The sequence below is a fragment of the Stigmatopora argus genome, chromosome 8 (assembly GCF_051989625.1).
Source record: "Stigmatopora argus isolate UIUO_Sarg chromosome 8, RoL_Sarg_1.0, whole genome shotgun sequence".
Taxonomy (NCBI): Eukaryota; Metazoa; Chordata; class Actinopteri; order Syngnathiformes; family Syngnathidae; genus Stigmatopora; species Stigmatopora argus.
In genome coordinates this window covers 12,140,255-12,157,571 of record NC_135394.1, presented here as the reverse complement: position 1 = coordinate 12,157,571, position 17,317 = coordinate 12,140,255, and the positions used below count along the sequence as shown (strand labels likewise).

The window sequence follows — 17,317 nt, the reverse complement described above, 5'->3', positions numbered from 1 at the left end:
TAAGAAAAATGGAAAAAAAGAATAAAGCAGTGTCATTGTTTTTGGAAGGTTGATGCTGGCAATGGGATTTTATAATCTTACATAATAAGAACATTAATCAGATGCAATGCTAGCAATCTTTATTTCGGACAATGCAGATTGACAAAATGCTCACTCGTTTTGGAAATCATAGATCACCGGGAAAGTAGAGAGAAATTAGTTTTTAGGTGACAATAACTACATGTCTTCATGACTCGATCTCCATCAGTGTTTGATAGAAAGACAGGGAATGCGAGGTATAGTTTGTTGTCACCTTCATTTGCGACAAGATTTAAGGGAAAACGCAAAAAAAGCCAAACTAGCAAGGTGCATTAAGACCTCCCTGGAGTGTTTATGGGTTCATGTGCAATTAAACATAAAAAGAAAGAATAATGGCATCATGTCTCAGTAGGAAAATGAAGTCAAATACTGAAGTTTCACTGGTAGGGCTGATTTAATTGCTGTTTTGATTTTTTTAACAACAGATGTTAGATGTTTGATACAAACAAATAAAACTCACCTCTTTAAACTACCATTATTGACACATGCAGCTCTGTGGAAAGGTTTAAATCATTAAATGTGTTTAAACAGGAGAACGAGGTCAAACGTGTACATTTTCCTTCCTTCGGAGGTAGAGACTTCTTTGACATAGATGTTGCAGAATTGGTGGATGTGCACAGCAACAGAAGACCCAGGTTTGATCCCTTTTGACCTTTTATGCAGCCCGGACAAACACTTTTAATCGTATTATTTTTAACCGTGGTTCCACAATCTTGCTATTCATCTATTAATATTTTTTCCCCTAGCTATCCTCAGTAAGTCATTTTTTTATACTAATATTTATAAAGGTGTTCTGTTAAATCCAAGAAAGGACTGTTATCAATACTACCAGGTAAACTTTCTTTAATACTCTTAATATACAAATGTTACAGTTTTGGATCTTCTGTTGCAGGATCTTAGTGTGAAAGAAGCAACATATTCAGCACTTTTCTACATTTATGCATCCTGAATCCCTTGTCTTTGTACTTCAGTCATTTAGGTGTCGTAAGCAAACGTTAGCAGTTGTTAGACGATTAGCAGTGACGGTAATAAATACAAATATGAATGGTCAGTTGGCGAGGGACAATTTCACCTCCCAGCAAAGGGGAATTGGCATGAACAGATTGCCGGCTCAACTTTCAGCTCAGATTACGAATAGTCTCTAGCAGTTCCGGTTTGAGGAGAGTGGAGCTTTTACTTCCTGCCGCTTCAATATCTGCCTGCACGGTGGCATCCCAGGCGAATGAAAGAAGAGCTGCGGGTACCTTTCAGAGAAAGAGGGGACAATAGTGTTGAAATATTCAGATATTTACTAGGACTGAAATTTCATTTAATTATATGCAATGGAAAATGCTTGCAGCTCGTGTTCTGGCTAATTTTAATTTGAGGGTCGCTTATTTCTTTTTTTTTTTTAAAAGGTGCACATGAACACAACACACCCCAGTGCGTTCGTGAATGCTTGCCTCATTAAGAACAGCTTCAGGTAGGCAATTTTAAGCATTTGGCAAAGTGCTATTTTACATTATTTTATCTTTTATCCTATCAACTTGTAGGTACCACTGCCAAAAGGTAATTGTTAGTGTTGAGCTACTTTTGAGCAAATTGTAAATACAGTAAAATATTTTTTTCTATTCTATACATTCAAATCATAGTGTCCTGTTGTGATTTAAACATTTTCTCTTTTTTATATCCATGTTACATTGTTTTTTTTTACTACCAGCCAAAACATTGACAACATTTATATTAAGAACAGAAATTAGTATTTTTTCATTTGTTTAATTTTATGCAAATTTAGGTTGCACATTAAAATACAAATATTCTGCATTTGCAAGTTAGGCTGCTATGATAAAATTTAAAATATATAAAAAAAAATCTCTAGATATTAGTTTGAATTAAATTAGTTTAGCTATGTAACATAAATTGTGCATTAATACATCATCTCAGTCTGAACGTGTATTACAATGACTGTATTAAGATAACATGGTTATGTGATTGTCTAGCCACTAGGTTAGGCTCCAGCACCCCCCCAACCTTTGAGTAAAAGTGGTACAGAAAATGAATTAATGTCATGTAGAAAATGATATCATGGGTAGTACGTCACAAAGTGTCCTTTATGGTTTTGTGGGAAAAGCCATCAGATTTAACGCGGCATTCTTTCATATCATTTGTTGTGTGTCACTTACCAGGTTACACTCAGCTAAAGCCACATCCTCATCCTCCTGCAACTTTTGACCACCGGGCGCGATGAGCTCGAATGGCTGCCAGCCGTCCACCAGGGAGTCTCGCACGAAGCCGAACAGCACGGGAAGTCGGTCCCAGGCGTAGAATGTCCCTAAGGTCGGTTGCACGTGAGAAAAGTCTTTTCCAAAATGGCTGAATTCATTTATTTTTTTTGCGTATTGTTATGTACCCTGCAGCAGGTTTCCATCTGGAAGCCGGACACGGAGCAGAGTGTAGTTGTACTTTCTCCTCTCCCTTTGCTCATCTCGCTCCCTCATGGCTTTGGTTCGTAGCATGGAGTTCTTTTCCACTAAGTCACTCCTGACATGACTCCAATATTTTTTACCCATCCCCCAAAAAACTTTAGTAACATTTTTTTTTTTACTTTTGCTGTTGTTCCTTCTTGAGCTCCTCGGCGCTCAGGTTGTAGAACTCTGGCGGAAGCTCGAAGCGAGTGGCGTTGTCCGACGCCCGGAAGGCCTGAGCCTGCCTATCCAGTTGCGCTCGTACGGGCTCGCCGCGTTGCAGGCGATCTCGCCGCTCCTTCATCAGCTCCAGGGTGTCGGGACTTTGCTCGGGCAACACCAGAAACTCCTCTTCCTCCTCTAGTCTCCAAACAAGCACACAAAGTAGAGGTAATAAATAGTATTTCATTTACTTTACTAAAAATCACACGGCAATTTTCTTGGATTTACCTTGACCGTCGACAGCGAGCATTGTGCTTATGAAGCCTAAGGCTTCCAGGAACTCTCGGCTGCCCTCCACACATCGCAATTTTTCCTACAAACCACCAATAGAATGGTCAAATCAGACAACACTTGTAATGCAGATGGCTAGCCGCCAGGTGGCAATAACACAGCCGATTAGGAAAAAGCAAACCAGACCTTAAAGACTTTGTTGCTGAGTTTGATCTTCCTGTATTTCTCCTCTGAAGGATTCTTACAAATATTTTCGACATATCTGTGGAAAATTAGAAAAATTGTTCAAGTGGAATATGGTAAATCATCCATCAATCAATCATGAAGGCACATGCATGCGTACATTGTAAAAAAAAATATTCGTGCGAATTTAAGATTTGAAAATGACATTTTTAAAGTTATCTTAAGTCGTTATTTTGAATATTCCCAACTCTCTTTTAAAAAAAAATGGTTAACTGAAGAAAAATTACAAGTTGTCCGGACGTTAATTTTTTTTTTTCAGGATTAATTTAATCTTACTTGCTTATAATGTCCACTGCCGCTTTCACCTTCTCTTTATCTTTATTAAATGTGTGAATCATCATGACGGATGCCTCTACGTTGTCCTCATCAAAACGCTGACACAAAAAAATTTAATGTTACAGACGCTTTTGCACTTAATGAGGGAATTTAAAAAAAAAAAATTATAAGATGTACCATCAAAATAGCTTCCTTGAGGTGGACATCCCGCTCACTCTTGGTTAGTGTGGCTCCCGTTAGCGGGCAGGTAAAATACACACCGGACACAGAGAGACCCTCTCTTTCGGCGACGTTGGTTCCCTAGGTGGGGGGGGAGACGTTGACGTTGCACGGATTGTTGTTTGACTCCCGGATGACTTAGATGTACCTCTGCTGTCGCTGCTTTTTCTTTTCCGGCCAGAGCAGCAGCCTCGGCCTCCAATTCCCGCTTTACTGGAAACCAGCACAATCACATTTTGGCATTTGGCACAATTTTGCACCTCCGTGAGGCTCCTCAAGTGATATTTGTCCTTTACCTACGTTATTAGGTTTGAGGATTTGCGTACAACTCACCTTGGTTCCTGATGGCATCCTGGGAAGTCTGGACCTTCGGCCGCTGATGCTGTTCGACTCTGGCCAGAGCTGCCGCACCTGCTCGTTGGGAACCCTCGCTAGGAGATTCGCGGTGATGTTGCTTGCTACCAGAACTCTTCTGTCCTCTATCAGGTGCACTTTTTTCATTATGGGAGCAGACAAGTATATTAGGTGTGTGATCATTCTTGATGTTTAGGGTATTTTATCACTGCACTAAAACATCATAGCTACCGCAAGTGCTGGTAACCACTCGAGTCCCTTTTACCTTCATTTTTATTGCATATAAATCTTTTTATGACTACTTATTTATGCATGCATTTTATGGTCAAGCTTTACATTTCATTGTAAAGACAGTAATGTCATTCATTTCAAGTATTAGTCACTTATTGAGAATAGTAATTGGGAGGAGTGACTGAATAATCAGGTTTGCTGTCAACCCTCCTTGTTGTTTTTCTTTTTTTTTTCAATTAGTAAAAATGTATTTGACGTCCATGTCTGTCAACGGCAGCTAATTAGTTAAGTAATCTAGGAGCTGTTTTTAATTCTTTGGAAAAATGCATTAATAAACCTTTATATGGCATGTGACTATTTGGGGTTATGTATGCCACCATATTACCATTTTGAATACAAACGTGGCCTGGAATCTGGGCCCTGAATAACTCGAAATAAAGTTATCCAATCCAATCCAAATTTCATGTTATTATAAAATGGAATACATGGAATTATTTAAGAAACATTTGCCCTCAGTTGCTATCTCATTATGGAGCAGCAGCGGTCACATGACTTAATGAGATTGAGTGGGATTTACCGTTAGCCCGCCTGAAATTAGACGTCTCCTCTAAGTGTAATATTAAGTAACAAATGACAACTACCTATTCCAAATGTGACATGCAACGGGGAAAATAAGTTAACTGAGGAAACGCCGATCGAGAGACTATTAATGAAGTAAACAGACCCTCGAAGTGCTAACGTTTTAAGCCATTCCTTATCCCACGCGAAAAGCAACATTCTGGGAGAAATTTGCAATTTACTTGCTCTCCTCCGAAAGCTTCTTCCCAGGGCCCAACGATTTGAATTTAATGTCCTTCTTGATGTCATCGAATAGCTTCTTCATCTCTTTTTCCAGAGGCGAGACCGAATATTAGGCAGCTGTCAGCAGGGAGGAGGATGTCAACAAACCTGCTTCTTCTGTGGTAATTTCAACAATACATGCGTAATACTACTTCCGCTTTACGCCCTTGCTGGTGCAGCCACCATGCGGTTGAAATTAATTCGGTCTGGTAACTCATCATGGAGGCTCGACAGTCTCTTCGGCTCACACCAACTTTCATCTAGCTATTCCTCAGCACATGATAATGGTTATTCACCATTTTGATATTTATTTATAACTCTCATAGATATTGCTATGGTCTACGAGGGTACCTGAAGGCAACATTGGACACCGCCTGCCAGACTGGCACGTAAAGCGTGACGTTGCAGGAAGGCGGTGTCCGGGTTTGAGGCGTTTAAACCCGGACAAGTGAAGAAAGCTTTATTTGTGACGCAAAACGTCGGCTGACACAGGTGGGAGACTCCCACTCGGTGAGTTTCGATATAATTTTTATCATTTCCATGCATTTATTGGTTTGGTCAACAGCTAAAACCACGTTAGCCGAACGCCTCATTCTGACAGGCTGCTCCAGCAAAATCAACAATGTTTGTTTACTGAGATATTTAGAGACAAACTTGGCTTTTTTAGTTAACTAAATAAACAGTCGTTGTTTGCATTCATAGAAGTGTTTTTCGAGTATATAGTGACTGCATGTGATGTCAACTTTATAGGATTATAAATTCCTGATGTAAGTCTTTGTGGACCTTCAGGCTTAATGTTTCACTTCGTCTTTTGCACTTAAAGTTGAAGAAAAACTTGTTGGGTTAGTTACTCATAAATCAACCAAGTAAAAGCACAGAATGTTCCTGATCCCACATTTTTCCTTGTATCTTAATTTTTCTTAAAAAAAAACTAATGTTAAGGTCACTACTTTAATCAAGCTATCATTTTTAATAAACGCTCTGTTCTTGCTTTTTTCATCTTGCATGTTTCTTATGTTTGGACTGTATAAATTTAAGCCACAAAAATATGAACACTAGAGGAGCACACTGAGAGAGCAGGCTTTCGTCTAAGCAGCCAAATTCAAAGCATCACCGTATTTTTAACCTCTTTGACTTTGTATTACCTACTCTCCAATTTATAGTTAAATTAATTTTCCTCTGTGAGCCTTGCCTTTGTTACCTCAAATTTAATCTGCTGTTTCATAATACAAATATATCGTGGAAATTTGATAATAATCCATTTATTCTTGAGTCATCGTGAACACAAATATACAGACAGAAATACAGATCTGAATACATTGTGGAGGTAAAAATGAAGAGTTTAAGAAACACTCATTGTTAGCAATTTCATTTCAAATCATTTACTCTTTTTATAAACCATTTTTTTAATTTTAAATTTTACTTAACAAGACCTTTAGTGTTCCAGTGCTTGAGTGGTTAGCACAACCTGTTTTTATACTCTGACCTTACTGTTTTGATTTTGTATTTGTTCAGTTGTGGTGATTCCATTGCTTTTGTTTGTTATTTACAAGCAGGGGGCTCGGTTTCGCCTCTCCCACCTGCTTGTTTAGAACCAAAAGACAAATGTTGCGCTATTTTAAAAATTCTCTTTTGAAAAATGGGTGTTTAACAAATAAAAGATTGAGTTTACACACTTAGAGAGGGTGAAGAAATCCAATCACTCGTCTATTAGGATCCGACAGCCGTTTCTGACCACCATAAAAAAATTCAACTCTCTACGTTGCACGGTTTGAACAAACGTAGCGAGAGAATTTTAACATACACACACACACCCATCCATAAATCACGCTTTATAAGGATTATGGATAACTACAATTCTCTTATTATCAGACCACTCCCTGACCATGGACCCAAAGATTACCGGACTCCTCCCGGGGTTGACTGAGGCTGGCCAGGCTCACCTCCTGCGCTTCTGGGACAATCTGAGTCCAGATGAACGCACTGCTTTAAACCAGGAGCTGCAAATGCTAGACTTCCAGGAAATCAACGGCTTCTTCAAGAGGGCAATGGAGTCATTCAGCTGCACCAAAAATGAGAAAATGGATGCCCGCATGGAGCCAGTGCCCCAGGAAGTCCTGGGCAGCGTCACCAGGGACAAGGGAAGTCTCAAACGCTGGGAGGAAAAAGGTGATCGCGTCGTCTACGTAAAGGATTTTATTAGTTAAACTTCCAGCTGTTAGATATGGCCTGAAAATATGATTTTCTCTTGGGCCACATTCATTATATATTTCTACTCTTTCTTTGTAATGGTATTTTAAAAAAATAGTCAATAGAGAAGTCAAAAATGACAATGTAACATCAGTATGGGTAGCAACGGCAAAAACAAAAAAATGGGTGGGGATCAATGAGTCATGATATTTTTTCATTTTTTATTATTGTTCCAGTGTGCAAATTCATGACCAAGTCCAGTGGGGTGTGTAGATTTTACTGATGGACAGTGGGCATTTGGGGACGAGTCGTTATTTAAATATTGCTCCAAAAAGAATGCCAATTTCATTTTTCCGAACCAAAAACTGGCATAAAATCCATTTCCCCTTTTCCCTAAAACTCATCTTGTGTTAATAATAATTTACCTTGCGCAATCCTGGCTACAGAGGTCTGTTATGGTTTTCTTCTTAGCAGAAAAATGACACAAAAGGAAGCGAGTGTGGTTGTTGTGGTAATCATCTGTTTTTGATTTGACCTCTCTGACGTAGATGGTGTCTTATAGCCGCGGTGATGAAGTCACTGTGCTCTTTCGGGAGCAAATCGCATTTTACAAAAGTGCGTGTTTATATGTTCTCATGGTGAGTCAAAGTCTAGAGGGTCCGCCCAGGTGACTGTTTTGCGCTTCAAGACGAAGTAGCATTGCAAATCGGGTCACTTCGCACCCGTTTACGTAAGATAAAGCAAAGCAGTCATAAACTTTATGAATCCATAAAGCTCACAGGCACCATAAAATAAAAAAAACTTAGTGATGTCAGTTTGTTATCATTTGGTTAATTCCTTTTTTCAGGGACACTGGTCATTACAGTGGACGCTTATTGAAAAGTTTAATGTTTTAGACACAAAGTAGCTAGCTATCTTTTGGTTATACAAAAATATATATACATAACCAATGATTATGTAAACATATATAGCATATTAACCATTGTATTTGTATCCCTTTTATAGTTTAGTATCATTTCTAGAATTCTAAATGAATATAATGTGAATAAAAATATATATTAATACATTAAAAAAAAGTCAGTGGCTACAGACACCAGAGAGCTAAATGAAAAAAAAATCATTCGTTCATGAAAAGTATTTCCAACTTTAATAATAAAACTCCCATTCAATTCAAACCCAATCACATTAACAGTGCAGGTTTTATTGATGGGAGTCTATTGTAATTATTAATCAAGGTACTAGTATAGTAAATGTACTATGACCATTCTTACCGATTAGAAATAGTGCTGTGGAAGCATGAGCTTGTCATTTTTGATAGATTTGTTCAACTATCTAATCATAATGCAAAAGCTATAAAATTATAAACCCCCACACCCCTTGCTCTCTCCAGGTCTGGAATGCATCTCCCAGAGCAAAGTGGCGGTGCTGCTTCTAGCTGGTGGTCAGGGAACCAGACTGGGAGTCTCCTACCCAAAAGGCATGTACGACGTGGGGCTACCGTCCCACAAGACCCTCTTTCAAATCCAGGCCGAGCGCATTTTGAAGCTTCAGCATCTGGCCGAGGAGAAAAATAAAAGCAAGTGCATCATTCCTTGGTGAGAAGTTCAGTACTTTGTCACAACTGGAAGACTGACAATATCGTAATTGATATCAAGCAAGTTTATTGTATTGTTTTGGGTTAAATCTTATATTATATTTAGTTTTTCTACAGATTTGAAACAAGTGTTCTAAAACATTACATTTGAATCTCTTGTAATGATCGGAATAAACTGATCTGTAAATAATAGAGTGCTGGATTGAAAAAAAGTGTACTGAACTTTTAATTCAGTCAATCTTTTGCGTAACTCTGGTGCTCGTATCTCATATACAGATCATTGGATTAGATAACTTGAAAGCCATAATTAATGTCTCAATATTTGCCAAAGCTGAGCATTCCTAAACATGTGACTTTATTCTGAACACTGTCTCCGCCATCACATACAAAAGGTGAGCATCTTTTTTTCTGGTTTTCTTTACCTGCAGGTACATCATGACCAGCGGCAGGACAATGGAATCCACCAAAGACTTCTTCTCACGTCTCAACTACTTCGGCTTGGACAAGAAGAACATCGTCTTCTTCCAGCAAGGCATGCTTCCTGCCATGGATTATGATGGCAAGATCATCCTGGAGAGTAAAAGCAAACTGTCCATGGCTCCCGGTAATTTGCCAGCGTTGTCGGTTTAGAAACTCACGGAGAAATAAAAATGACCCTTGTTTGTGCTTTAGATGGAAACGGGGGTCTGTACAGAGCCTTGGGCAACCAGGGCATCCTCGACGACATGCAACGGAGGGGGATCGACTTCATACATGTCTACTGTGTGGATAACATCCTGGTCAAAGTGGCTGACCCAGCATTTGTGGGTTTCTGCGTGGAGAAGGATGCAGACTGCGGAGCAAAGGTCAGTTTTACTTCCTCTTATTTTTAAAACAGGGTCTTCTTTTCCTGAAGCGAGAGTCATTGGTTTCTCTTTTTGTGTGCATTACGCATCCTTTCTCTCTCCAATGCAAACTATAAGTGGTCAAAAGTATCATTTGTAGTACAATGCATTTGGGTCTTTCAAAAAATGGCCAATCAATTGTAAGGAACACATCCAGTAAACACATTGATTGGGTTTTATTTTGTATGTTAAAGCATTTTGTCGCTCATTTTGAGCTGGCTAATTATTAAAAATCATAAAAATGTAATTTCTCTGTTTTATTTTTTTATTTTAACTATTTTTTTTCCAAATGGTTGACTGGTCCCTTTGACATATGAGCCGTTTTAGTGCATATTTCTAGAAGATTTAGGAATATTGAAATCTTAAAACATACATAAAATAACCAGATCCCAAGTTTTATTTCCAATAATGGACAACTGCACTATCCCATTCTTACCACCAGGTGGCAATAACTCCAAGTTTGTCTCCTTTAGTACAGCCCATAAGTATACTTCTGTTTTGTTTTAAAAGCACATTTCTTTGATGATTTTTACTATGAATTAGTTTTAATACATGTAGAGGGCTGTTTTGTCAGCGAATCGTAATTTAAGGCTAGAAAATCTTCAGCCCTAGATAGTGTCTGATTCATTGGGAGTCATCATCGGCTAACAATAAAAGTGGTCTTTGTTTTCCTAATCATTTAGGACAGTTTGTAATTCAACAGATGTTCTGGAAATGCCTAACAACAATATTACCAACCGCAGGGATTCTAAGAAAACATGGCCATTTTCTAAAATACTGACTTCCTTGTATTCTCTTATATATGAGGACACCTGTCATGTTTGATTGATGTGAGAGTTAGTTTCTCACCACGAGACCATGGTTCGCTCTAGTTTTTTTCTTGTTGCCACGACACTTTCTTAAAGCAGACGCACAAAATGCAACATTGAATATCTTAAAAATGATGCACGTGCAGCTGCAGTTTAGGGGCTTTGAGATCAGTACACAGCTCCTCTATTAAGTTTCCTCGGCAGTTCATGTGGCTTCCCGGCGAGCGTTGACCAGGCTCGCTCACCACCCCCCTCATCAGTACTCTGTCATTAGGCACCGGTTGAGGTTTTTTTGCCCTCTCTCCCTGCTCGCACTGAGTGGAAATGTGATCTTTCGGTGGCAGTTTTAACCTCATGTAGTCGGTGTTTTCAGCCACTTCTCGGTCTCTAATGTGGTTATGATATGTTTTAATGTTATAGACTTCTCATGCCCAAACATAGTGTTTTTGCCTTTAAAAAATGGAATGTTTAATTATATTGGGAAGAGATGTGATCTGTTGCAGCCATGAAACGTTCAGTAAAAGCTATCTTTATGAATAACACACACTGGAAAACACTATTGGAATGAACCATTACAACAATAAAATAACAGCACATATTAATGAACATCTATATTCATATTAATGAACATGTATATCTTTTTTTTCAGTGGTTAAATCACAGATTTAACTTCTTGTCTGTCATTCAGGAAGATAGACAACCCTGCCAAAGATAACATAAGGTGAATCTAAAACATCCCATCCCTGTCAACCTTGGCCAATTGCTCCCCTTATTAATGATTGCAATTCCCCTTATTAAGCGATAAAAGAAAATGCAACGCAGCACATATTTACTCACGTAGGGCCCACTTAAATGTCTTAAATTTTCTCCAAAGTGAATGGGGTGCCCAATCAGTATGCACTAAATTCAAGATTCTGTAGATGCTGATAGCTTGACTGTCAGTGTACATTGCTTGCTGACACAATATATTTAGGCGGACGGGTGAAAGGGGAATGCGCGTGCGCATATCATGCTTAAAGCAGGACAATATTAGCAGTCGATAATGTTTTCGTCTGCTACTAGTGACCGAGACAATCCGGATTACAGCCGAAATGGGGAACACCAGATCAGTTTTACAAAAAACGGACTTAGAAAAAATCCTGTGCAAAGGTTGTTATATGGGTACACAATTTGAAATGATCAAAAAACTATAAAATACGGGAAAAACGTATAAGTTGACAGGTATGAAATCCTCTCTTCAGGTGGTGGAGAAGAGCAACCCCACGGAGGCCGTCGGCGTGGTATGCAAGGTAGACGGTCTGTACCAGGTGGTGGAGTACAGTGAAATCACCTTGGCGACGGCTGAGAAGCGCAGTCTCGATGGTCGCCTCATGTTCAACGCAGGCAATGTGGCCAATCACTTCTTCAGATTCTCCTTCCTCAAAGACATAGTGGAGTAAGCCTACTCAGGACGTGTTCAACCGTAATTCACTTGTGGTGGTGGAGAAGTCTAATTTGTTGCTCCCGCCCATCAGGACGTACGAACCAAAGCTTGAGCACCATGTAGCCCGGAAGAAGATCCCCTTTGTGGACCCCCAGGGTCAACTCATCACTCCTGACAAACCCAATGGAATTAAGATGGAAAAATTTGTTTTTGACATCTTCCAGTTTGCTAAGTAAGTCATTGTTCCTTTGACTTAAGCTATTGTAAGGTTTATCCTAGAATCCAAGTGATTGCCAAATTATGATCTCCATTTACATCCATCCATTTTTTTGCACCAATTATCAAGATATGATATTATCCAAAGAATCCAAACAGTTGCACAGTTCAAACATCAGTTAAGATGCACATAAACACTGATAATACACTCAAAACAGGTTTAAAGGAGCTGAGAAAATATGAAAACACTCCTATAATGGTGCATGACACAAGTGCACAGCCACGCCACTACTAATAGAGCTTTACATTTCCAGTAATGATATACGAGAGCAAATTCTCTTTGCTTTAACTTGGATGGTTGACAGCTAGCTATATCAAGACTGGTGGTTTTAGCAAAATCCAGATGTTTTTTTTCCCCCGTTCTTCCCTCTGTAGCCAAAAGAGCTCATGTTTTCTTTTCTTATCCTGAGAGGATGCTGTTAACCTCACGTGTACACCTGCACAATTTAATGACACCCACATTATCAAGCCAAGTCACATGTTTTCCATTAAAAAACGTGACGTGCATCCAATCCCATTAACTCTCTCTGTGCTCTATAGAGGACAATCAGAGCTTTCCAATGATACTAGTATTCCAATTACTACACATTGATTGGGGAATTTCAAAATAAATATTATTGGACAACATTTTTTTCCTGCTAGTCAGGAGGTTAACACGAGTGTTGAATGCTGGCAGTGAACTTAAGGCAAGTATATTAAGGTTTGTGCATGTGTCTCCTAACAGGACGTTTGCAGTTTACGAGGTGCTGAGGGAAGACGAATTCTCCCCGCTAAAGAACGCCGACCGCCAAGACGGGAAGGACACCCCCACCACCGCCAGACACGCCCTGATGTCCCTCCACCACCGCTGGGTGTTGAACGCCGGCGGGCACTTCATCGACGAGAGTGGCGCGCGTGTGCCTGCCATTCCCAGGTGCGTCCGTAGCACGCCCACTTTTACGCATCACTTGTTGCGGGATTTTTGTGTGTTTGCTATCACATCCTTGCCGTGCCATTGACTCATGCTCGGTCTTGCTCACCATGTTCCTTCCCCACAACTCCCTGACAAATGTTTCCAGAGCTGGAGAAGAAGGCCGTGTCACAGATGATGGCAACAGAAAGTAATTATTTGCCCCCCCCCCCCCCCCCCCCCCCCCCCCCCCCCCAAATCCACTACTCCCCCTGGCAGTTTTGAGTGCATGCAGATGGTTTTGATTTTCTTTCCTTTTGACTACGTACAGTTCGCTTCACTTGGCTCGCGTTGGAAATTCTGAGGAACCTGACGCCCTTTGGATAAAGTAGCAAAATATTATGAGGGTGAAAAGTAGGACTCTGAATAATTACTTGAGTAGGATTGATTGACTGACTGACTTTCGGCTTATTCCCTCAAAGTGTCACCACTATAAAACAGTCGATCTGCATGAGAGGCACTGAAAAAGTTCTTACAATCTGAGTAACTGGTAACAACAACAATCCATTTCAATTGGGATTGATGCCAACTCAAATTTGACGTCTATTGCCATCAATGGCACTGAGCCATGATCCGAAAAATCCAATATCGGGCTCCAAGGGTTGTGAGCTGCTGGCCCATGCTGTATAGATACCGAGTTTCAACAGGATCGATTCACAAATAATGGAGGAGTAGGACTTCAAAGTTGGTGTCCACAAGAAGAAGAAAAGTTTTTTTTAAGTGATTTTTTTTTTTTTTAAATCCTGCGGTTAGTTTGATCTAAAACATGTAAAAATTCAATTAAATTGAGGAAAAAAATTCTCATGAAAAAAACAAAAGTGAACTGAACTGTACTGCCCAATGAAATCTTGAACTCTATCACGTTAACTCACTGGCTACCATTGACGGTGCTAGGGGTCCAATCAATTTGAACAGATCGAGCTAGCAGCTGCCAGCCCCTGGATGGGAAAAAAGCCATGTGATTGGGCATCTATCATCGTCAATGGAGTTGAAAGAGTTAATTATTTCAACTTCAACTCCAATCTTTTCTGAAATGGGGCTTTTGAAATGAACAAAACGCCCTCCAAATCAGCGCATCGGATCATGGCCGTAGCATGTTTTGCATGCATATCTGTGCCGACTGTAAAGAGCCCAATTTGATATTTTCTACAGTGAAAATCTGTGCTAATGTGCTTCCTAAAGCCTCAGTTTTCTTGCTCTCTTTAACCCTCCAGATCGATACTGTTTCTTGCCCCTTGTCGTTGATTTCCTATTTACAAAAATTGGATGACAGCCGCATTCCCACTCACACGGATGGTAACCTGCGAGTTCTTGAGCTGTCATTTTCTCTCTCTAGGTCTAATCATTGCATCTTTCTTCCTTTTGGAAATAAAACAAAGGCCCGCCAAGGATTTCCAGCCTCTTGTGTAGAATTCTATTATACTCCTGTTTAATTTGCTCTTGTCGCATCTTCTTCATCCAGTTTAAAGGACGGAACGGACTTGCCCATCAAATGCGAGATCTCCCCTTTGGTGTCCTATGGTGGAGAGGTAAGAATTGTTGATTATTGCAGAAATTGGAGCACATTTTAGCTTCAGAATGTCTGATTTTACACTTTAATAATTCGGAGTGAACTGTCAAAGGCTTGATTAGCTCAGATTTGGAAATAAAGTTACTGTAATTGGGTTGAAAATCTGTACAAAGGCTAGCTTTCTAAGGAATATAAGATAGAACAAGTTAAAAAAAAAGAAATTGAAATGAGTACTTTAAAGATTTAATTTGGTCATTGAACAAACTGCTAACATAGAAATATAAAGGCATTTTAGAGGGGGCCCAACATCTATTTAATAGGTTAAAAGTAGTGTATTTTCAAACATGGGTTTCTTGGTGTTTTTTTTAATTCTTCAGAAACTATGCTTTAGTGTTTTTTGTGTGGCTCATTTAAAATTTTGCATAAAATGGGCCATATTGAACCTTTTGCAACACAAATGAACATTTTCTTAAGCAATCACCTAGAGTGCAATGGAACAACCAAATATTTTATCGCCATTTTAATGATTTAGAGGGTTTATTTGCTCAACCGCAAATGGGCGAGGCCTTTATTTGTACAAATCTAGACTAGGCTGGGTGGAACGAATGAGTCGTGTCAACATGGATGTGCACCATTTTGTGGAGCGACCACATCAGTGCACTGGAACGATCATTTTCATCAAAAGACCCACGAAAGAAAATATTTTTTGGCAATCATGATGACGTGCATGGGGTTTATTTATTAAACTTGACTTAATACAGGCAACTTTTTGGGATAATACTAACACTGGTTTCCGTTGAAAGGGTCTGGAAGCGCTGGTGAAGGATCGAGATTTCCACCCGACTCTCATCATCGACGAGAACGGCGTTCACGAGCTGGTCAAGAACGGCGTTTAGGCGACCAATCCAAAAATCAACAACGCCTTTGTCCCACGGGGCGAAGCTGTGATGTCATCCATGTGCAATAAATGATGTGGAACGCGACTGAGATGAAGAGATCCCTCTCTTTGTCTGTGTGAAGACAGGAGGAGAGCTTATGGATCCGGTGCATCTATTTATTTAGCTGATGAGACTTATTTTTTTTAATATCTTTTATCTATACCAGGGGTAGGGAACCTATGGCTCGGGAGCCACATGTGGCTCTTTTGATGGGTGCATATGGCTCTGAGCTAAAATACGGAAAGCGGTGGTGAGAGAGCAGAGTCCCGAATGCACCAATAGAAACGTCACGTCGGCACTGTGGCATTGACTTTTTTTTCTCATGAGTTTTCTGCATCTATTCTCTCATTGATATTCATTGATTAGCAACAGCATAACAATGTTGTCAAAAGAATTCAAAGACTTTTTGTACTTTAAAAGTGGTAAAATTACTAAAAAATTTGCACGTTTTCATGTATTTTTATTTTTAAATTGTGAGTATGGCTCTCAAGGAATAACATTTGAAAATATGAATTGTTTATGGCTCTCTCTTTCAAAAAGGTTCCCGACCCCTGATCTATACTGATTGAAAAATTTTCATTTTCTGTCAAGTAGTGATTTTTATAGCACATTGGAATCAACTTGGTAATGAATTATATAGACCAAAGGATGTGGATGCTTCTAATTGTGATGGAACATTATTCAGATCAAAATGATGCATATTAAAGAATCTTTTAACTCACTGAGTCAACTAAGGTATACGTTTTTTTTCTCCATATTTTTTACGTTTTTTTATCATTTCAAATTGTGTACGCCGTATAACAACTTTTGTATGGCAAAATTCTTTTGGTGTGAATCAGTTTTGTTATTCCATCATGGACCTTTAATGTTTAGGTTTGCCCACTCCTTAACTGAACTCTTCAGATTTGTCTCCAGCGTGCTTCTTTTATGATCAAATTCACATTTGAACTCCAAATTGAACCACTTTCGAGATCTTCCCCTTTCTAGTTTCCACTTTAGCACCGGCTACCGTGTGTTACAATTGTGTCTTGGAACCTTCACTGTGTTTCTGACTCATGCGTGATGTGCGTTTTGCATTACGACGTCCCCGAGAATCAGAGTTTCCAGCACGTGGGTTATGTTTAGGTTTAGATTGGGACAAAAGCAACTCCACGCTGCTGCTTTTGTTTTTCTTGGCATGGCCTCTTGCTCTGTTAACAGCATTATAACAACCGGACGGGCCTCCAACTGGCCGCATTCGTGCATCCATATCGTATTGTGCAAGAGTTTATCCTTGTCGCGTTGGCCCAGATGAAAAATAAAAGCCAGACTGTTTGGATGACTTTATTTTTGATGATTTTATAATCCTCAACTAACGTCTTTGTGTGACGCCACTGTAAGATGACGCACTTTTTTGTGCATCTGCTAGAATCATTTGCTTCTGGCAAACTGGAGCTGGTGACTTTTCCAGGTGAGTGGGATTGGTCGGCGACCAATCGCAAGGGAGATGTAGACAAAGAACCTTTAGTTTTAGAGTCTTGATTGCAAATGTTCAACAACATTCACCTTAAAATAGTGGTCAAAACTAACCGTCTCATTTTCTGAACTGCTTCTATATCCTCATTAG

General features: G+C 39.5%; 2 protein-coding genes across 3 annotated transcripts; one reads left to right on the top strand and one right to left on the bottom strand.

Annotated features, from left to right (window-relative positions):
• Positions 1-102: 102 nt before the first annotated feature.
• On the bottom strand, positions 103-5,440 carry ubxn6 (UBX domain protein 6). Its single transcript, XM_077606838.1, has 11 exons — positions 5,099-5,440; positions 4,047-4,204; positions 3,862-3,926; positions 3,672-3,794; positions 3,495-3,592; positions 3,162-3,237; positions 2,973-3,057; positions 2,663-2,882; positions 2,468-2,598; positions 2,241-2,389; positions 103-1,322 (listed from the first exon to the last, which is right to left on the bottom strand). The coding sequence occupies exons 1-11, from the start codon at positions 5,179-5,181 to the stop codon at positions 1,197-1,199; spliced, it is 1,314 nt and encodes a 437-aa protein (XP_077462964.1). The 5' UTR covers positions 5,182-5,440; the 3' UTR covers positions 103-1,196.
• Positions 5,337-16,432, top strand: uap1 (UDP-N-acetylglucosamine pyrophosphorylase 1). 2 transcript variants are annotated; one of them, XM_077606836.1, is made up of 11 exons: positions 5,337-5,648; positions 7,011-7,307; positions 8,719-8,923; positions 9,351-9,526; positions 9,595-9,767; positions 11,857-12,050; positions 12,130-12,270; positions 13,039-13,227; positions 13,373-13,414; positions 14,726-14,792; positions 15,577-16,432. In XM_077606836.1, the coding sequence occupies exons 2-11, from the start codon at positions 7,025-7,027 to the stop codon at positions 15,667-15,669; spliced, it is 1,563 nt and encodes a 520-aa protein (XP_077462962.1). In that variant the 5' UTR covers positions 5,337-5,648; positions 7,011-7,024; the 3' UTR covers positions 15,670-16,432. The 2 variants fall into 2 exon arrangements, with proteins under 2 accessions (XP_077462962.1, XP_077462963.1); XM_077606837.1 differs by lacking the exon at positions 13,373-13,414.
• Positions 16,433-17,317: the final 885 nt, after the last annotated feature.

Coding starts and splice junctions, on each gene's coding strand:
- ubxn6 (XM_077606838.1), bottom strand. CDS start 5,181: ATGAAGAAGCTATTCGATGACATCAAGAAGGACATTAAATTCAAATCG. Junction 4,205..5,098: donor AAGCTTTCGGAGGAGAGCAA/GTAAATTGCAAA, acceptor TAATGAAAAAAG/TGCACCTGATAGAGGACAGA. Junction 2,883..2,972: donor GCTCGCTGTCGACGGTCAAG/GTAAATCCAAGA, acceptor TTTGGAGACTAG/AGGAGGAAGAGGAGTTTCTG.
- uap1 (XM_077606836.1), top strand. CDS start 7,025: ATGGACCCAAAGATTACCGGACTCCTCCCGGGGTTGACTGAGGCTGGC. Junction 12,051..12,129: donor TTCCTCAAAGACATAGTGGA/GTAAGCCTACTC, acceptor CCCGCCCATCAG/GACGTACGAACCAAAGCTTG. Junction 12,271..13,038: donor GACATCTTCCAGTTTGCTAA/GTAAGTCATTGT, acceptor GTCTCCTAACAG/GACGTTTGCAGTTTACGAGG.